General features: G+C 54.6%; 2 protein-coding genes across 3 annotated transcripts; one reads left to right on the forward strand and one right to left on the reverse strand.

Annotated features, from left to right (window-relative positions):
- Positions 1-1,502: 1,502 nt before the first annotated feature.
- Positions 1,503-7,362, reverse strand: LOC110474790 (parathyroid hormone/parathyroid hormone-related peptide receptor). The gene is made up of 13 exons (XM_085561667.1): positions 7,137-7,362; positions 5,981-6,086; positions 5,504-5,614; positions 5,262-5,386; positions 4,993-5,087; positions 4,471-4,648; positions 3,985-4,138; positions 3,758-3,818; positions 3,144-3,210; positions 2,767-2,865; positions 2,364-2,501; positions 2,231-2,272; positions 1,503-1,972 (listed from the first exon to the last, which is right to left on the reverse strand). Exons 1-13 carry the CDS (start codon positions 7,212-7,214, stop codon positions 1,637-1,639), a joined length of 1,590 nt encoding a protein of 529 aa, XP_085417793.1. The 5' UTR covers positions 7,215-7,362; the 3' UTR covers positions 1,503-1,636.
- A 2,639-nt stretch (positions 7,363-10,001) lies between these two features.
- LOC110474821 (myosin light chain, embryonic) lies at positions 10,002-15,095 on the forward strand. 2 transcript variants are annotated; one of them, XM_085561661.1, is made up of 7 exons: positions 10,002-10,153; positions 10,999-11,026; positions 11,618-11,767; positions 12,321-12,494; positions 12,907-12,984; positions 13,724-13,767; positions 14,574-15,095. In XM_085561661.1, exons 1-6 carry the CDS (start codon positions 10,067-10,069, stop codon positions 13,750-13,752), a joined length of 546 nt encoding a protein of 181 aa, XP_085417787.1. In that variant the 5' UTR covers positions 10,002-10,066; the 3' UTR covers positions 13,753-13,767; positions 14,574-15,095. The 2 variants fall into 2 exon arrangements, with proteins under 2 accessions (XP_085417787.1, XP_021394218.2); XM_021538543.4 differs by having other exon boundaries at positions 14,872-15,095.
- The last annotated feature ends 2,826 nt before the right edge of the window (positions 15,096-17,921 follow it).

The raw sequence follows: 17,921 nt of genomic DNA on the forward strand, positions 1-17,921 counted from the left end.
CTCCACAGTCTGAGCAGGAATTGTTGCCCTGGTTTGAGCTCTGCACATTCGGTGTGCAGACAAGGGTGTTTCAGGGCAGACTGGCAGGGCTTTACAAGCTGTTGTGTTCCCCTTCTCACCCTGAAGGTTCATTGCTGCAATTAAAGATTGGAGTTTCAAAACAAAATGTAAAAATAGCCCCATAGTCTGAGCTGCCATCTGCTCCCTCCCTTCCCGGATCCCAGCCCACTGCTGCTGGGAACCAGCCCCCTGTGAGGCATATGCTGGGGGTTCTCCCCTTCTTGTTAACACTTCCCTCTGCTCCTTGTAGGATTATTGGAATTCCTCACCCCTCTCCCACCTACCAGGAGCCTCTTGGCAAGCGAGTGGTCAAATATTGATCAGTGGCAGGGAGCCACAAATGTCAGCTTGCAGGGCTGTGTGAGGTCTGTGGGAGGGCTGGTTCCATGACCTCAGAACAAGGAAGCAGTGTAAGCAGCATTCCAGCTGCCCTGGGAGGGGACCTGTCCCTGGATCTGTGCTGGTGTCTTCCAAAGAGACAAATTCCTTCCAAGAGATGATTTTAAACTGCATCCTCGAGCCCTTCCCTTGCCTGACACGGCTCCTGGATGTTTGTCCCTTAAGTTCCCATATGGTGAGTGCACCATAGCTTCTCACTGGAAGATAGGGAATGCACACAGTTATTTACTTGCTCCCTGTCTTTAGCAAGAAATTCCTGCCTTGAGGAGCTGTGTGGGAAGAAGATGCTCTGTGTACCACCAGCATGCTGTTTCATTCATTGCTGTCTACACAGCTCCTTGGGAATGCCTTTTCCCTCAGGCCAGGAGCTTTCCGAGGCAGTGCAGGTGCAGGGCAAGGGGATGCTGGGGCTCCTGTCTGTGGCAGGGGCAGAGGGAGAGCACACCTGGCTGGGGCCAGGGTTCCAGCCTTTCCCCCACTGTCGGCTCCGGGCTGGAATGGAAGAGTGGAAACAAGCCAGGCAGACTCTCTTTATTCACTTCTTAGCCTGCAGTGAGCTGACAGGGCCATAACAGTTGCATGCAGGGGCCTTTGTGATAATGGATGAAGTGTTGGGGATTCAAGTGTTCCCTGCACCCTTGCAGGCCATAAAATTTGTCCTGCCTCCTTCATCTCACCCTGTCCCAGTGCCTCCTGCTCCAGTCTGTGGTTGTGTGTTGGTGTTCACTCCATCCACAAGCGGCAGAGGATGAGGGAGGGCAGGGTGAGCTGCAGAGCAGCCCCACAGGCACTCTGTGCTCCCCCAGCTGGACAAGGCCAGAGCTGGTGCTGGACAGGAGAGTCCGAGGCAGCATCGGGCTCACGGATGGGCTTCACCCGCCCTGGAGAGGTCACCTCCCCCTTGTGGGGTAGGAGCGAGCACGGTGGCGTTTCCTGGTGAAGAGGCACAGCTTTGCAAGCACAGAGATCACATCAGTCACTTGCCCTGGAGGAGAATGAGGTTTTATGGCTTGGTTTTGGGCCGGGGTGGAGCAGGAGCGAGAGGACGTGGAGCGGCGTTGTTCCAGTGCTGTCCCAGCCCTGGCTCTCCATGCAAGTGTAAGCAGAGCCCGACGCGTGAGGATCAGCATCTCTTCAGGCACATCTGCGTGCCCAGGTGGGAAATCCACCCTCTGCCTCACAGCATCGTCTCCAGCTCCTTGTTGGGCTTGGCCTGACATGGAGTCAGCTCTGTCAAATCCACCATGTTTTCTCCCCAGGCTTTCTGGCTCAGTTCCTGCGCGGGGCAGGGCAGGAGCTGGTCCGAGCCGGGGATGTACCCGGGCAGGTGGGGCCGGGCCGGGAGCGGCAGCCCCCGGGCGCCCCCGGCTCCGCGCCCTGCCAGGCTGGTGCTGCGGCTCTGGGGGGCCCGGGCGCCCTGCCCGGCGCAGCAGCAGCTCCCGGGGCGCGCCCGCTGCCCCAGGCGCAGCGCCAGGAGCCTGCGGACGTGAGCCTTCTTGATCTCGGCCTGCACCTGAGAGAGCAGAGGGGGCTGCTGTGCCCAGAGACAGAAAAACAGCCTTGCCTTGCCCTCCTCCCTTCCCTTTTGCCTCCCTTTCCCTTTTCCCTTACCTCCCTTTCCCTTTTTCCTATTCTTTCCCTCCAAGTCCTATTGAGAAGGATGGATCTGAGCGTTTCACTCTGGCTATCACAGCCTGGGACTGCAAGTTTGCCTTCCCTGACTCCAAAGGGGCTGGAACAGGGAGCTGAGCTCCTCACTCTCCCCACTTACCTCCCCATTGCAAAAGCAGTAAATAAAAGCCACAAAGAAACCCTGCCAAGAGACCAAAAGACATGGAGTTAGGTCCCTGAGCCTCCCTGGATGAACATCCCTCAATGCTGGGAGCAGTCCCGTGCCAACCCACCTGGGAGGAGTTAAAAAGCATCTCGTAGTGCATCTGGATCTGCCACAGGAGCCCGGAGACCTCGGTGTAGGGCATGGCCATGAACACCACGTAGTGGACTCCGAAAAGCGGCATCAGCACCAGCGTGGACTTGAGCAGCTTCCTGAAAGGAGAGACCTGAGCTGTTCCCAGGGCCTGCTGGGCACGCCCGGCCCCGCAGGGTCCACCTGGGCTGGGAGCAGGAAGAGCTCAGAACTCCAGAGCCAGGCCTCAGGCCAGCCGAGCTGCCAAAGGAGCTGGCTGCCACTGTCCTGCTACCCTTCCTCACTCCTCCAGCCCTTCCCACACCTCTGCTCCTCGTCCACAATCTCGGGGAGCTGTCCTGGTGGACGGGCAGGACACGGGGCTTTGGTGCTGCCAGCACTTGCCTGTACTGCTGCCGGGGATCCAGCTTGCCCGTGGTGGTCTCCCAGAGCTTGGAGGCCAACACCCGGATGATGTTGAGGAAGAGGAAGAAGTTCACCTGCCAACAGACACCCAGGGCAGTGATGGTGCCCACTGTGAGCTGGGCTCTGCTTGAGAGGCCCTTGGGGACACAGGCAGCTCTGGGTGAGGTGCAGGGACATGGCAGTGATGCTGTGGTCAGAGCGGGAGGGACCAGAGCCCCTGGATCCCTCTGGGCTCTCCCTGGGTGCTGGAGGGGCCAGGACAAAACTCCAGTCACCTCAGGCAAACAGCTCTGGTCTCTATCAATCCTCTTTCCCTAAAAGGAATTGGGAGGTTCTTTCACAGGATTCTTACCACTACTGCAGCCAGGATGGGGACCTGATAAATCCATTTCATGTTCCCTGCACTGAGGTCCCAGCACCTGAGAAGACCAGTAAAGAAACTCCTTGGAGAAACCTGACACCAGTGGGAAGGATGGCTCCCTGTACCCCCAACCACCCCAGCACCCCCAGCTCCCACTCTCCACCCCCTTGGTGGGCTTTGTGTAAATCTGGAGCTGTAGCTACAAGCATTTGTAGCCGTCATGGTGGGGCAAAGCAGGTTTAAATGATCATTAATGCTCCTGAGGGCTCCTTGGCCACCTCATCCCAAACTGTTGTTCATATGATGGCCTTTCTCCTTTTAAAATGCCTCACTCCAGAATGTGCCCTTTAGCGTCCATCTCTGTGCTGTTTATTGATCAATTTATGCTGCAACCTGCATCCACCATCCTCCCAAACGCAGAACAAAATCACTATCGCTCTGCATTACTGACAATTCTATAAACAAGCCTTGAGTGTGTGTTCCCTCCTGTTGTTCTTTTTGGACAATTTTCATTTCCAAATAGCTCTGGTGCCCACAGATACTTTGCTGGCATTCGCAGCCACTCTTCCTCTCCCAAAGGCCCTGGCGAAGGTGGGTGTACATACTGTGTGTCTGCCAGCGAGGCCCTGGCGCTGGCCCAGATAGACACAAACACAGCAGGGAGACCTAAAAGGGCAGGGACAGAGTGAGGAGCAGGGTTGAAGCATCACCTTTGCAGACCAAACCAGTTCCTGCATCCCACTGCCCTTCCCTGGGCACTCGGTGCTGCTCAGCCATGGCCACAGCTCCCGGCTGCTCTGCGGGACCACGGGGGGCTGGGGTCTGTGCTCACCCCAGCCGATGATGATGAGGACCCACAAGTAGTTCTTGTTGGAGAGGAAGGCCATGAAGATCAGGCTGTGCAGGTAGAGACCTTCCACCAAGATCCAGTAGTGGTTGGTGGCCAGAAAATAGAGGAAGAGAGTCACCACCACCTTGCAGCCAACCTGTGGGCGCATGGAGATGCCTGTGTCAGGCTGGTCCCCAAAAGCAAAACCTGGTGGCTTTTGCTTTCTGGTCACCAAAACTCAGCTGTGCCCCATGTTCTCCTTGCAGGGACCTGCATCTTCCTTCCCATAGGGCAGGTATTCCCTGTACACAGGCCAAGGTACTCTGTGGCTCTGGTCTCTAGTGTGGCACCAGGACAGGGAGGAGCTGGGCAGAGCCAAAGGTGGACCTTCATCCCCTCTCCCTGAGCAGCACAGCCCTAGGGAGGATCCCAAGCACATCCCCTTGCATCAGGACTCCTAAATCCCCCTTTCCCCCATCCACCACTTACCAGGTGGCCCCGTTGTCCTGGCAAGGGACCCCTGAAATCATCCTCCCGCATCCTGTCGGCGTCGCTGGGCACCGTGGCCGAGTAGAGCACCATGTCCTTGAGGAAGATGCTGAGGGCCCGGCAGATGAAGGAGGTGAAGAGGTGCACGTGGATGTAATTCCGTGTGCAGTGCAGGCGCCTGTGGAGAAGGGATGTGACACGAACAAACCCCAGCTGCCCAACCAATTCACCACACTTGGGGTCAGGGAATGGGGGCTCTCAGAGTGGGCTGTGGGGTGTCTGGGCACAGAAACCAGATCTGGGAGCAGGTGGGGGGCCCACACTGTCCAAGAGCAGGGTGGAGCAGATCAGGAGCTGGTCACACTGCGGGTGTTCAGGGCTTTGGGAAATTGGCTGATGTTTTGTGCTGGGTCTGGGGTTGTTCCCATTCCTTTGGGGGCTGCCCCTTCCCCAGGCTCATGTGTGTGGACAATGGGATGAGTTCCTGTTCTCCACATGGGAGGGGCTTTGGCCTCTCCTTACTTGAAGTAGGAGAGGATGCAGACAGCGACAATAAGGGAGGCCAGGGAGATGGAGTAGCCCACGGTGTACATGAGGTGCAGGCGGTCAAACACCTCCTGGAAGAGAAGGACTGAGGTCCACCTCCCTGCCGGAGCACAGGGGGAGCAGGACTGGTTTGAGGAGCAGAGAGGGAAGAGCCCCTGCCCCCAGCACTTCCCCTGGCCTTTGCTTCATCCTCCCCTGGCCCCCATCCACGCCCCTTGCCCAGCGCCTCTGACAGACAAGGTCACCTTCTGGTGGCTCCGGCTCTCGGAGGAGAAGAGCAGGGCACACTCCGTGTAGTTGGCCCAGGTCTTGTTGATGCTGAGAGCCATGGCCCAGGTCCCATAGGCACTGCAGTACCTGTAGGCGTGACCTGGGAACAGCAACGAGCACTGTGGCAGCAGCAGGACCCGTGGGAAGCCCAGACTTGTCCCTGCTCTGTGGATTGTCACCAGGGTGAGGTCGCTCTCTGCCCAGGTACAAGGCTTGCCTTTGTGGTTGAAGTCGTAGATGTAGTCGGGGCAGGGCACTGACACTTCCTGGCTGGGGGAGCCCCTTGGCCAGCAGATGATCCCATCCCACTCTGGAGGGCAGCTGGGGTCTGGCCAAAGAGCAAAGACACATCTCACATCTCCAGTCAGGGCCTCAGCATAACCTCTGGCTTCCCCAGGTGTGTACTGGACCAGGGAGAGGAAAACACTGCCTCAGATCCCCCAGGGCTGCAGGGAGGGAGAAGCTGAAGGGGGCCCGGGAAGGGGATACATCCCACCTCTTCCAGATGGGGCAAAGCCCCTTCACAGCTCTCATTTGTGGTGCACATGGAGCTGTCTGGAAAATGCTGGAGCAAGATGGTGCCATGAGCTCCACAAACCCTGGGAGCTGGGTGTCCTCAGCCCCATCCTGCCCCAACAGAGAGGACAGCATTCCCCAGCTCCACCAGGGCTGGCTCACAGGGGAGGGACAATACCTTTGATCTTCTCCAGCTGGGCCTTTATGTCCCTCTGACACTTTTCCTTGGCCTCCACCAGGAGATAGATCTGCTCTTCTTTCGTGAGAACATCATCGGGATCCACCTGCCCAGACAAAACCCAAGTGACACCCCCTAGGCTCAAGTCATGGCAAGGCTATGCTCTCCCAACCCTCTCCAGGAGAGTCAGGTTTGGGTGCCTTTGGGTAGATTCAACAACACAGGGAAGAAAAAAGCTCTTCCTGCATTCCTGCTCTCATTTTTCCCTCTTCCAAGGCTGATGCTGATCCCAAGCCCCTTCCCACCCTCTCTATGGTAATTTCTGCTCATGGTTTTGTGCAGAAATCAGTAGCCTGTTGGGCTCCTGCCCAGCTTCCTGTCACCCACCACCAGCAGTGCTGGGTGTCCCTGTTGCCCATGCTGAGCTCTCCAGGCCAGGTGTGGTACCCCCTGGGTAAAATGCCCGACCAGGGCTCAGCAAAGCAGGCACAGCCCAGTGCCCGGAGCAGACAGTGCAACCCACGGCACCTTCAGCCTCCCCAGCACACCACGTGTGCAAAGGTCCTTAGGGGTGCTTTGGGCTAAGATGCTTGAAGGAGTTTAGAGCCAGGATGGGGACACAGCTTTGGACGTGAACAGGAGCTGGGATGCAGAAGGGTCACTTTCCCCAGACTGCCTGCAGTGAGCACAGCCCAACCTGGCCCCAGAGAGGAGATCCAGCACTCCCATCCATGCTCTTCCCCAAAGCAGCATCTGGGTGGATGAATGGGGGGCTGGTCAGGGATGTGGGCAGGAGTGGGATCCTGGGGGTGCATCAGCAGGACAGGGGCCTGGCTGCGGGGGTCTCAGTGGCCGTGCCCAGCTCTGCCCTCCAGCCCTTCCCTCACTGCCCGTAATCCGCGCTCTGCTCCCCCCGGCGCCTCCGAGGCACTGACCCCTGCCCTGGATGTGTCCAAGAAATGGAAGAGCCATCACGCTGCAGTGCCCCCACGGCTGCTGGAAAGCTTTTAGCGGGAGTGGAGGTGCTCTCCCCTCCTGCCCAGCAGCTCTGCAGAGCGGGATGTGAGTCGGGAGCACAGCCAGCCCTGCCCGGGCCAGCGGCAACATTTAAAGGCAGGAGAGGGACGGGAGGAGCCGCGGGGCCACGCAGACTTACCAGAGCCCACGCCGAGCTCAGGAGGCAGCAGCAGAGGAGAGTCACCATGATACCTCCCACAGGGCCAGATGCCTTCATGGTGCCACCGTGTCACTCGGATGGGGACTTCAGGGACCAGAATCGCTGCCAGTGGTGGAGAGGGCTGGCGTGTTCAGCAGGACAGAGCATCTTCTGGGAGCACCTTGCTGGCTGCCAGCCCCACTGAGGTGAGGTGGCAGTGGGGGCACAGCCCGTCCCTGGGGATCAGGGCTGGGTGAGGTCCCTGTCCCTGTGGGATCCCTAGAGGGATCTGCTCACAGGCTCTCCAGGCAGGGGGGTTTCTCCCCCCACCATGTTTGATCCTATTCTCTCTTTGTGTCTTGCCCGCTTTAAGCAGCTCCGGGAGGGTGTGCAAACAATTCTCGTTCGGATGGAGATGGCAGAGGTTTATTGGCTTAGCCCAAGGTGCTAAAATCCTCTTCATTCAAGGCAGATTCCTCTTCTCTTTTCAGAAACTTCTCTCACTGCCTGGTGGCTCATTTTTCAACTGTCACAGGATTCCCCCAGTGCCCCCACACTCCTAAGTCCCTTCTAGCCCCAGACTGGTCCCAAGTAGCTGGAGGAAGGTGGGGAAAATCCAGCGAGGTGGCTGGAGGCAGGGAGGCAGAGGGTGCAAGCACGTGAGCAGCACCTCGAGCTGATGCTCCTGCGATGGGATGTCTTTCAGGCAGACTCCAGTTTAACCCTTTTCCTTCTCCGGGGATGGGATTGTTTCGGGGAGATACGCTGGGATCTGTCCTGCTCTCTCAGGCACCCACAGTGACTTCAGGACACGTCTGCATACAATCTGCTCAGGAGGGGGGCTGGAGGCTCCATCCTGGGGCAGGGGTTTGGAGGGAGCAGCCACCTGGATGGGGTCCTACACCGTCACTGGGTCAGGTCAGAGCTGGTCTCACTGCAGCTGTCACCTGCATCCCCCTGGCATGGCCCCAGGGCTGTCTCCTGCCTTTCAGGGTCGTGCTGATGCCCAGTTTGCTCCCACCACCCAGCCAGTTCCAATACCTTGTGACCCCCAGCAGCCCGAGCGTCCCCCTGGGGAAATGGGGCACAAAGAGGGGAGCCCTCTTTCCCCAGGCAGGTTGTCGTTAGTGGGATGAGGCTGGAATTCAACAGCCCAGTGCCAAATCCCTGGAACAGCAGCTCCCAGCCTGGGCCCCTCCCCGGCGCATATAATCCATGTCCAGACACAGCTCTCGCTGCCTCTGTGAGTGCCCCAATCCTGCACAGAGCAGCAGAGCCCCCGGAGCCCTCCTTGGGGTTTTCCTGGCCAAGCAGCTCACTCTGGTCCCCCGATACTGCAGGACAAGGGTCAGAGTCCTGCTGAGCTCCGGGTGAGGGGAGGCCCAGGGAACACCACAAGCCCCAGGGACAGGGCTCAGGAGGGGCTGCTGCTCCTGCTGATGGAATCAGACAGCAAAACAAGCCCCATGAAGGCCATCAGCTGAAAATCAAGGAGGGACTGGGGGCATAGTCTGCAGCTGCCTATCTCCACTGCCCGAGCCATGGCGTGGGTGTGACACCAGCTCTGCCAGCGGCTCCTGGGGTGCTGCACAGGCACGGAGGGCGAGCAAGGGATAAACAGTCAGACTGTACATGAATGTTTTCTGAAGGCTCTGCTGAGTCTAATTTCTGACCCAGAAGCTGCTGGGGAGTGAAGATGGAGTTAAGGTGAGGTTATTTTACAGTCGATGGATGCTGACTGGGAGGCAGCTCAGGGGCAATTTGATTCCCTTGATTTCCCAGGCGACACCTGACCCAGGCTCTGAGTTCACACTTAGCAAAACATGTTGAGTTTTTTGCTAAATGACTCGTTTTGTTCTAGAGAGCTCTGGAAAGCAATGATTGCAGATGACACCCACCCAGTCCCTGCTAGCAATGAGGAGATGATGGCACACAGAGAATTCCCAGGAGTTTGTGGCTGCTCCCTTCTCCGGAATGACCCCTGTAACTCCTTCACCCTGGTGCCCCACACATCTTGTTAGAGTTGATGATTCAGAATATCTCAGTAAAACCCTCAAGCCCCATTTTCTGGGATGCTGAGCTTCAATGAGCTCTGTGCCTTTGTGAGTCTTCAGCTGGGAGAGGAGGGTGAGAGCAGGAGCATCTCCCACCAGAGCCTGCCCAGCACCTGAAGAGGAGCCAAACGGAGACTCCATCTGCCCTGCAGGTTTTGGAGGTGCTTGGGATGGGTGGTGCAAAGCTGGGAAAGATTTGCACTGATGAATTCAGTTGTGTCTTTGGCCATCATTTCCATTTCCTCATTAGCCACCCTGAGGGAGGTGAGCACCTACACTGGCCTTTTCCAGGGCACAAGCTCAGCCCTGGGGAGAGACTGGGGCAAAGCAGACCCTGAGCACGAGGCCAAGGGAGCGTTCAGGCAGTTGTGAGCTCCTTTGAAGCAGCACTTGGTAAATCCTGGTCTTAAAAGGGCTCTGCAGTGCTGGCCCTCGCAGCCTGCCTGCAAGCAGGCGCATTTCGCCGTGGCTATCACGGCAGGTTTATCAGCCATCCTGTTGCTATTTTCTTGCCTGGCCCCCGTGGCCATTTGTGTTTAGGTCTCAGCGATCATTTATCAAGCAGCCCCCATGCAGCCCACCCGGTGCAGGTGCTGGAGGGGGACATGTCCCCCCTTGTACAACTGGGGGGGGCGGCTGGTGGCTCCGCGGAGCCAGGAGCCGATGACAATGGGCAATTGTCAAATTGGGGCCCCTCTCGTTTGAGTTTTCTTCCTTTTATAGTAAGTAGCAGTTGCTCCAGCAGCTGGCCTGCCCCTGCAGGGTGAGCACTGGGCTCCGTATATAAGGGAAGGAGCAGCCTTTGCCTTTCATCCCTCGCTCGCTTCCCTCGCTGGGCGGCAGGACTCATCCCGCACCTCCGCAAAGCCCAGCGCGATGCCGCTCAAGAAACCCGACCCGAGGAAGGAAGCAGCCAAAGCAGCTCCAGGCTCGGAGCCTGCCTTCGATCCCAAGAGCGTGAAGGTGAGTGAGGAATGAAGACGTCACGGTGCTTCTCCGTGCCTGTCATCTGCCAGGCACAGGCGACGCAAAGCGCTCTGCAAATTACATTAGCCAGGCTGGCAGCCAGCCTTGGGAGGGGAAAATTATCCAACTGTGTGGATGCAGCAGGCTGGGAGTGGTGCTGTCCTCGCTGGGGAGATGTGTCCGTGCTGCCCAGCCCACCCTGCCCAGCACTCACTGGAGTGAACCAGGACGCCGCTCCCCGAGCTGCGGCTGCAGAGTCGAACCCCCAGCTCCTGCTGAGACCCCGTGTCAGGGTCAGGAGGGTCAGCTTTTATTGCCTCAGGAGCAATAAAAAGCTTCTCTGCCACCCACTGTCTCCATCCTGAAGTATTTTGTTGCCTGTGTTGCCTCCTCCACATAAGAGCATCCTTTATCCAACAGCTCCACAACAGGAGCTCACATTTTCCGTGATTCCTCAGTATACTTACATTTTTAAGCCATAGCTATGGCAAGAGAGTTATTAAGAGCAGGCTCAGCATGGAGACTGTTTAATCACTTGAACTTGGGATCGGGCCCTAAAATAACATCCTTTCGACCCAAAATAGTCCTGACTGTGGTCTGAGCATCCCTCCTGCCTGCCCACCCCGCTGCTGCCAGCTGTGCTCTCCCCAGGAATGTCAGCTCCACAGTGAGGGCAGAAGCAGTCGGGGACTCAGCACAGCCAGACCTGGCACAGATACAGGACATGGATACGGCCCCCTGCCCCGAGCTTGGGGAGGGAGAGGTCCAGAGAGGAGAGTTCCTTTGCTCTCTTCAGCAGCAATCCATACCTCATGCCCAGCTCTGCTTCCTTCTCTTTACAGATTGAATTCACAGCAGAGCAGATTGAAGGTAAGTGCAGAGTTAGCTTCTCTCAGAGATGGCTTTAGAAATGGGGAATCCTTTTTCCAGGTAGTTTTTCACCACAGACATAAGAGCCGAGGCCCCACACATTAAATCCCCTCTTGGGTGAAAGGCCAACAGGATCCAGAGCTGGCAAGTAAAAGGTATTTTTCATTCATGGTGTGAGACGCAGCCTGGGTCAAAGTCAGGGCTTCTGGTGGGAGGAACAGCCTCTGGCAACAGGGACAGCCCCAGAGAGTGGAGATCTGAGTGGAAAAGGGGATAAGTACAGATGTCCTGCAGCAAAGCCAGCTGCTGAGAGTGCAGGGATTCAGCAGGTCACCCAGCCAGCTCTGCAGAGGTGACAAAACCTGCCCGAGCAGCCAAGCGTCTGAGGAGTCTGGCAAACCTCAGGCCACATTGCGCAAGCTCACTCCGGGCTGCCATGCATTCAGAGGGCAGGACATGCGTGTGGAGTTGTGTGTCCCTTGTCCCTTCCCTGCCTGCCAGGCACAACTGCTGCTTCCCTGGGGTGGGGATGGGGCCGTGCTGCTTCCCTGGGGTGGGGATGGGGCCGCTGCGAGCTCTTCCTCCCTGCAGAGTTCAGAGAAGCCTTCGGGCTGTTCGACCGGACGCCTGCAGGGACGATGCAGATCAGCTACGGACAGTGCGGGGACGTCCTCCGGGCGCTCGGCCACAACCCCACCAACGCAGAGGTCCTCAAGGTGCTGGGCAAGCCCAAAGCAGAAGGTGACAGCAAGCCGGGGACAGGGTGGGACAAGCAATTCCTGTGCTCCCTGTCAGCAAGTAGAGGGTTACGTTCCCTGTAGGAAGAACCCTGCAAGGTGAAGGAACTGGGAAGGAAATCATGCAGACAGGCTTCATTCCTGTGTAATTCCTTCATTCTCCTTCCCCATACCATGGATGATGACATGCAGGATAAGCAGTCCTCACATAGGAATGGTGGCAAGTGATGCTTAGCAGGCTTTATTCTGAACTGGTGCAAACTGGTACAACCAGGCCAGTCCCAGTGCGACCACATTATTGTGGTGATAGATGACCCACCTCATGGTTTAGTTTTGGGCCAATATCAGGGGTCTCTGTGCAGTCCCCTGATGCTAAATACTTCATTCCTCACGTGGCTCTTCCAATCTTGAGTCTAATACAATAGTTTTGTCTGCTCACGGGGCTTCTCCTTTGTACTCTGATGGAAAAGAGACCAAGAGAGTTAATCAGGAGACCCTCAGAGGCTGAATTTAGCCCTGTGAAGGTTAACGTCTGACCCCATCTCCTCCTCTTCCAGAAATGAACACAAAGATGCTGGACTTTGAGACCTTCCTCCCCATCCTGCAGCACTTCACTCGCAACAAGGAGCAGGGCACCTTCGAGGACTTTGTGGAAGGGCTGCGTGTCTTCGACAAGGAGGGCAACGGGATGGTCATGGGAGCCGAGCTGCGCCATGTGCTGGTCACGCTGGGTACGGCTGGCCCGGGGCTGCTGGGGGAGCAAGGCATGGGCCGAGCTCTTTCTGGGCAAGTGGCTCAGGTAGCTGGCTGGTCCCACGTATCGCAGGGGCCCTTTTCACTCTGCTCTTTACAGGCTCTTTCAGGAGTCAATAGTCCTGCATGTGTGGCCATTTCCACCTCGTGCCACAGCTTCATGCATGACTCAGGCAAGAAGGAGACTCCAGGACATCCTCAGTTATCAGACAACAGTTGCAGTGTAGTCCTCTCTCCTCCATCTCCCAACAGCATTCATCAGTAGTGGCACACAGCTCTTCCCTAATCCCCTTCTCCTCCCTCTGGTGTCTCTGGTTATCTGGAAGAAGGACAGGAAGGTCCTGGCAGGCTGAAAACCCTTCCCCTCACCTCTCCATCCTCCTCCTCTAGGAGAGAAGATGACAGAAAGCGAGGTGGAGCAGCTCATGGCAGGGCAGGAGGATGCCAATGGCTGTATCAACTATGAAGGTAAGAGCAGGAGATTCCATCGCGACCATCTCAGACGTGGCTGTCTTGTCTTAGGATGCAAATTGCATCCTCTGCAAGGGCTCTGTTTGGACTTGATGTTCTTAATGGTCATTTCTAACCTTAATGATTCCATGATTCTATAACACTGGTGATCACTGGGAGGGAGGTGTGGACCACCCTCCAAAGCCTTTCCAAAAAAGCACTGAGATATGTAACAAGGGGTGAGAACAAGGTGGTTGTGCCAGTGATTTCCAGGAAAAGCAGCTGAAGACAGCATGTTTCCAAGGAGTTCAGGGCTGTTTTATCCACAGTTTTGGCACTGTTTTGTTGCAATCTATTGAAAATAAACAAAGCCAGCATCTTTCCCAGCAGAGGCTAATTGGGAACATTTGGAGACCTGGATCACTCACTGCTCCAAGAGGGTGAAAATCTGGAATAGGAGGTGGTTAAATTTAGGAACCCCTAAAATTGGAGAGCAGTGAGGAAAAGTGGGGACACATTTCCCTTGGCCTCAGAAAAATTGGGGTAATGGTACTGGCTCATCTCCAAGGGTTGGCATCACTCTGACCAGGTTGGGGATGGCATGCAAAAGTGGGAACAGAAAGGGGAATATTAGTCCTGGCACAGCATCCCCTTCATCCCTGGAGCGTCCAGGCTGGGGGTCCCCCCTGCTGCCTCTCCACCTGCTCCTCCCAGCTCACAGCATGTCCTGACCCCTCACGCTCTCATTTCTCCTCAGCTTTTGTCAAGCACATCATGTCTGGCTGAAACAAGAAACTTCAGGTGAGTTCAGTGGCGTCTCCTGCTGCTCACTCCAAAATTGGAAATCCTGCAAGTAACAGCCAGGGGCAGGGAAGTCAAACCCCAAACCTGCAGTGGACTAACGCCACAGGAATAATCCCATCTCTGAAGGCACAAAAGTTATGTTGATGATAAAGAATTTAATTTGTAACTCCTGCCAATTAAAATGTATCAGGACAGCATCACAACTATGATGGTCCTTTGTGGTCTGGGTAATTGGACAGAGTCTCTGCTTGGAAAGAAAGAGGTGGTTTATGGTGCCAGGTTTTTGAACCTGCCCGTAGCTGAGGGTGTCAAGAGCAGCCACTGAAAATCAATATTTTTAAACATGCATCAGTGAATGACTCAATGCTAAGAAAATATTTAGTACTTAGAGAGGAAATTTCCGAAATGAGAAATATCAACATTCCCATTAATGTTACAAAGAATAAGGAAAATGTACCACAGATTTTCTTAAACTTTTTCACATTCCTAAAGATTTGCCTGAGGAAAACAGAGAAACATTGCCAAGGGGATCAGGTTAAGTTTCTTTGAGGTTGAATTATCCCTCTAAAATGTATTCAATTGAAAAGAAAATCCAAATTGCTGCCTGGCCCCAGCTTCCCCGCCAATTTCTTATTATTTCATTATCTATTTACTTTTCTAAACATTTCTCCTATCCCTCAGCTATGTAAAAGGCATGAGGCTGGGGGGGTGGGGCAGGGGGGGAAGTAAAAATGACCTCCAGATAGTGCTAAATACAGAAATTAAACATTTAAAAATCTCTTCCCTCACAAAATCTCTTTCAGCATCAGAAGGTTAAAATGCAGACAGACGGAAGTCTGAACTTTGAATGCTCAGCATCCTTTTTATCTCCTTTTTAATCCATTTCTTTCTGGTTCCTGTTCATCAGCTTAGCAACATAGATGGTTGGGTGGCAAAGTCTGACAGAAGATTTAATTCTTCATATAACTATTTGCATATAAAGCTCTTTTAAATGGTGTTGAATTACAGCTTTTGACATTTTGGGTTCATCTGAGAAAGAGTATTCTGAATACTCTCATCCCAAAGATTCTTTGCATTCAGACCTCCCCACTTATCTCCCAGGCTCTCAGAAATGCTTGGACCCACCTGAGCACCATGAAGAGCAAGACTCCTCCATGCATGTCCTTTCCCTGGGATGTTTTGCCTAAAGCAAAACACACACCACGTGTGTGTACCTGAGCCTGGTACTCAGTGCATCTGCAACTAGGTTTTAAACCTCAAGTTACTCTTTTCAGGTTTTCTCTGTGACATTTGTCTCATTAAATTTTATTCCTTTCTCCCTTAAATGGTTTGTCTGCCTTGGCTTGGGGCTACTTATTGACACAGTGGGTGGAGGAGACCCCTTGGTCTCCACCAGCTCTCAGAGGTAACAGGGTATTTCCACGGAGAGGGGGAAAAGGCAGGGAATGAAGAGTTCAGACTTGTGAGGATCATCAATGCACTGCTTGTCCCAGTCAGGAAAGGCCCTTAAAACCCCCAAAACATCAGAAAAGCATGAAAAACATTCTTTGTTCTGTATCAAATCAATGAGACATCCAAAAGTCTAGTTTTGAAGGTTTTCAGCAAGTTGACTCCTGCTGAATCAGCAAGGGAGAAGAAAAATGGGGAAAGAAGAGATCCAGGCCCAGCCAAACTGGGCCAGGTCCACCCTCATGGCATGGGGTGAGGGCCCATGGGCTGTGGGTAATGTCCTGCCTGGGATGGGCTCCCTGGACAGTTCTTCTCCAGGCAGATGGTTCCAGCCAGGAGCTCTCAGGGGGCTGTGTGATACAAGCTGGTGGCTCTCTCCCTCTTCCTACCTGCAAAGCAATCTTCAGAGCATCACCACAAGCGGTGAATAATTCATGACACATAACTCAGCCTTCCCATCAGCAGAACACCTGGGAGCAGCAAACACTTTCCTTTGATTTGTTCCTTATTCCAATGTCCTCACTCTGTCTTTGACTAGAAATCGAAGGCATTTTGCTCTGACATGTTGACTTTGCTCGTTCCTGTGCAGTGGCTGAGTAACAGCTGCTTTCAATTCCCACTGTTTGATTCTACTGCTCATAAAAAGCAACACAAGCTGTTTATAGATGCAAGATTAGATTTGAGCAGCTCTTTGTGCTATTCCTACAGCTTCCATTGGGCAGGATCTGGGCACCTCATGTTTTTAATGCACTCTGTGCTTTAACCTCCTAGAGGACTGTGGTGACGGGGCCAGAAGGGAGCCTGCTTGCTGCATGCTCCGGGGTCACGTCTGTCCTTGTCACTGCTGTGGCACTGACTCCTGCAGCAGAACGTGCTGTGGTAGAGAGGAACTGAGCAGAGGAGAGGTGGAAATCCACAGCAGGGACTGGGGGCCCTGGAGCTGTGATATCCCTGCTATAGCAATGATATTCCTGCTGTAGCCACAATATTCCCGTGTAGCCACCATATCCTACTAGCCTTGATAGCCCTGCTAGCCGTGATATTCCCGCTACAGCTGTGATACCCCTGCCCTGCAAGCCAAGAGGCTACACTCTCACTCCTCTGTGCAAATCTTGTGTTTGAGCCCCCAGCTTCCAAGGTGAAAGCAGTAACACTGAATTAAAACCAAAGTGAGACCAGCAAAGAGACAGGAAGCAAGCAGTGGGAAATGACAGAACTACAGGAAAAGAGGGAAGAGCCAGCCACACTTTAGGGATCTGTTGTGTCTCTTTATAAAGCAGAGCTGGCTTAGCAAAGCAGGCTGGAATGATGCACTTGAACGGGCTCAGTGTGTACGTCTGTACCTCTGCTTGTGCCTCCATGCCTCTTCCCTTGGCAAGGCTGCTCCCCTCCTCTGGAAAAGCTGAGGATTCCACAGAGAAAGCAGCTTTAGTCCCATGGACATTTATAAAAGCATCTGTGGGTGCCAGTGAGTGACCCCACAGGCAGAACTGCACTGTAGGACTGAGGAGTCTCTGTAAATCTAAATCTCCAAAGACAACAGCAAATGCTGACCTTTTACAGTTTGGATGTTTTACATGAATTCCAGGGGACTCTAAGGAGAGGTACAAGGAGCCCCCACGCTCTGGAGAGCCTGTATCTCCTCAGGCTTGATAAGACAGCTTCTCATACCAAAGAAGGTCTGGATGTCAGTTCTATGCCCTGGGGAATGGGAGAGACAGATGGAGCCAGCTTTCATCCCCAGGAGGAGTTATCTGTAGTGCATGAGATCAGGAGGAGGGTGAATATGGACTGTGCTCCTTACCACGTACACACACCACCATCATCACCATCAGCAAGTGAGGCCAAAGGCCTTCAGAGGAGGAGACACTTCATGTTGCTGTCACCCTCCTTTTGTCTGGCAAAATGACTTGGATCGACCTGATTAGGAAACCAGGTGTCCATCCCAGGGGACAGCACTACCCTGCAGTTAAAATTTATTTGTCTCAGGTGAAGGATTGAAGAAAGCTTTGCCTGCTCACACCCTGAGTGCAAACACCCGCAGATCTGCTGCCAATACCAAATGTGTAAGTACACCTTCCAGAAGTGCAGGGGAAGAGGGGAAGGAGGCAGGCTGACCCCTCCTGCTCCACACACAGCTTTTGTTCTCAAATAAAGATACAGCCCCTGCCCACGCGTGTTCGGCAGCACATCAGGATCTGACCAAAGCCCTGAGCAGAGTCTGAGTTAGGTGTGTGTGCATCGGGGTTACGGCTGATTCAGCAAGCCCACAGCAGGATTTGGACAAGGAAGGCCTCTGCTAGCTGCAGGCAGCTATTGATAGGTCAGTATATTTAATAAATTGGGGTTTACTTGTACATCTTTATTCCATTCTTTTGCTAAAGCTCTGTGTGTCAGATACTGTAACTGGCAAATTACCTCCTTTGTGGTCTGCCAGTTTTACTCCTGGATATGAGGACATCAGGAGGAACTTCTTCACAGAATGTTGTTAAACACTGGAAGGGGCTGCCCAGGGAGATGTCCAAGGAACGACGGGAGGGGCACTCAGTGCTCTGGCCTATGGCCAAGGCAGCTCGATGGTTTGGGAGGTGTTTCTCAACATGACCCTGCGATTTCTGATACCGCGGCTGAACGTACCGCGGAGCCCCTCAGCGCGGAGCCCTCGGGGACAGAGCCGGGCCGCGCTGGACCCGACACGGGGA

Source organism: Lonchura striata, chromosome 27 (genome assembly GCF_050655825.1).
Source record: "Lonchura striata isolate lonStrDom1 chromosome 27, ASM5065582v1, whole genome shotgun sequence".
NCBI lineage: Eukaryota > Metazoa > Chordata > Aves > Passeriformes > Estrildidae > Lonchura > Lonchura striata.

Coding starts and splice junctions, on each gene's coding strand:
- LOC110474790 (XM_085561667.1), bottom strand. CDS start 7,214: ATGAAGGCATCTGGCCCTGTGGGAGGTATCATGGTGACTCTCCTCTGC. Junction 5,615..5,980: donor CCAGCTGGAGAAGATCAAAG/GTATTGTCCCTC, acceptor CTCTTTGGCCAG/ACCCCAGCTGCCCTCCAGAG. Junction 5,387..5,503: donor CTACGACTTCAACCACAAAG/GCAAGCCTTGTA, acceptor TGCTGTTCCCAG/GTCACGCCTACAGGTACTGC.
- LOC110474821 (XM_085561661.1), top strand. CDS start 10,067: ATGCCGCTCAAGAAACCCGACCCGAGGAAGGAAGCAGCCAAAGCAGCT. Junction 10,154..10,998: donor TCGATCCCAAGAGCGTGAAG/GTGAGTGAGGAA, acceptor TTCTCTTTACAG/ATTGAATTCACAGCAGAGCA. Junction 12,495..12,906: donor CCATGTGCTGGTCACGCTGG/GTACGGCTGGCC, acceptor CTCCTCCTCTAG/GAGAGAAGATGACAGAAAGC.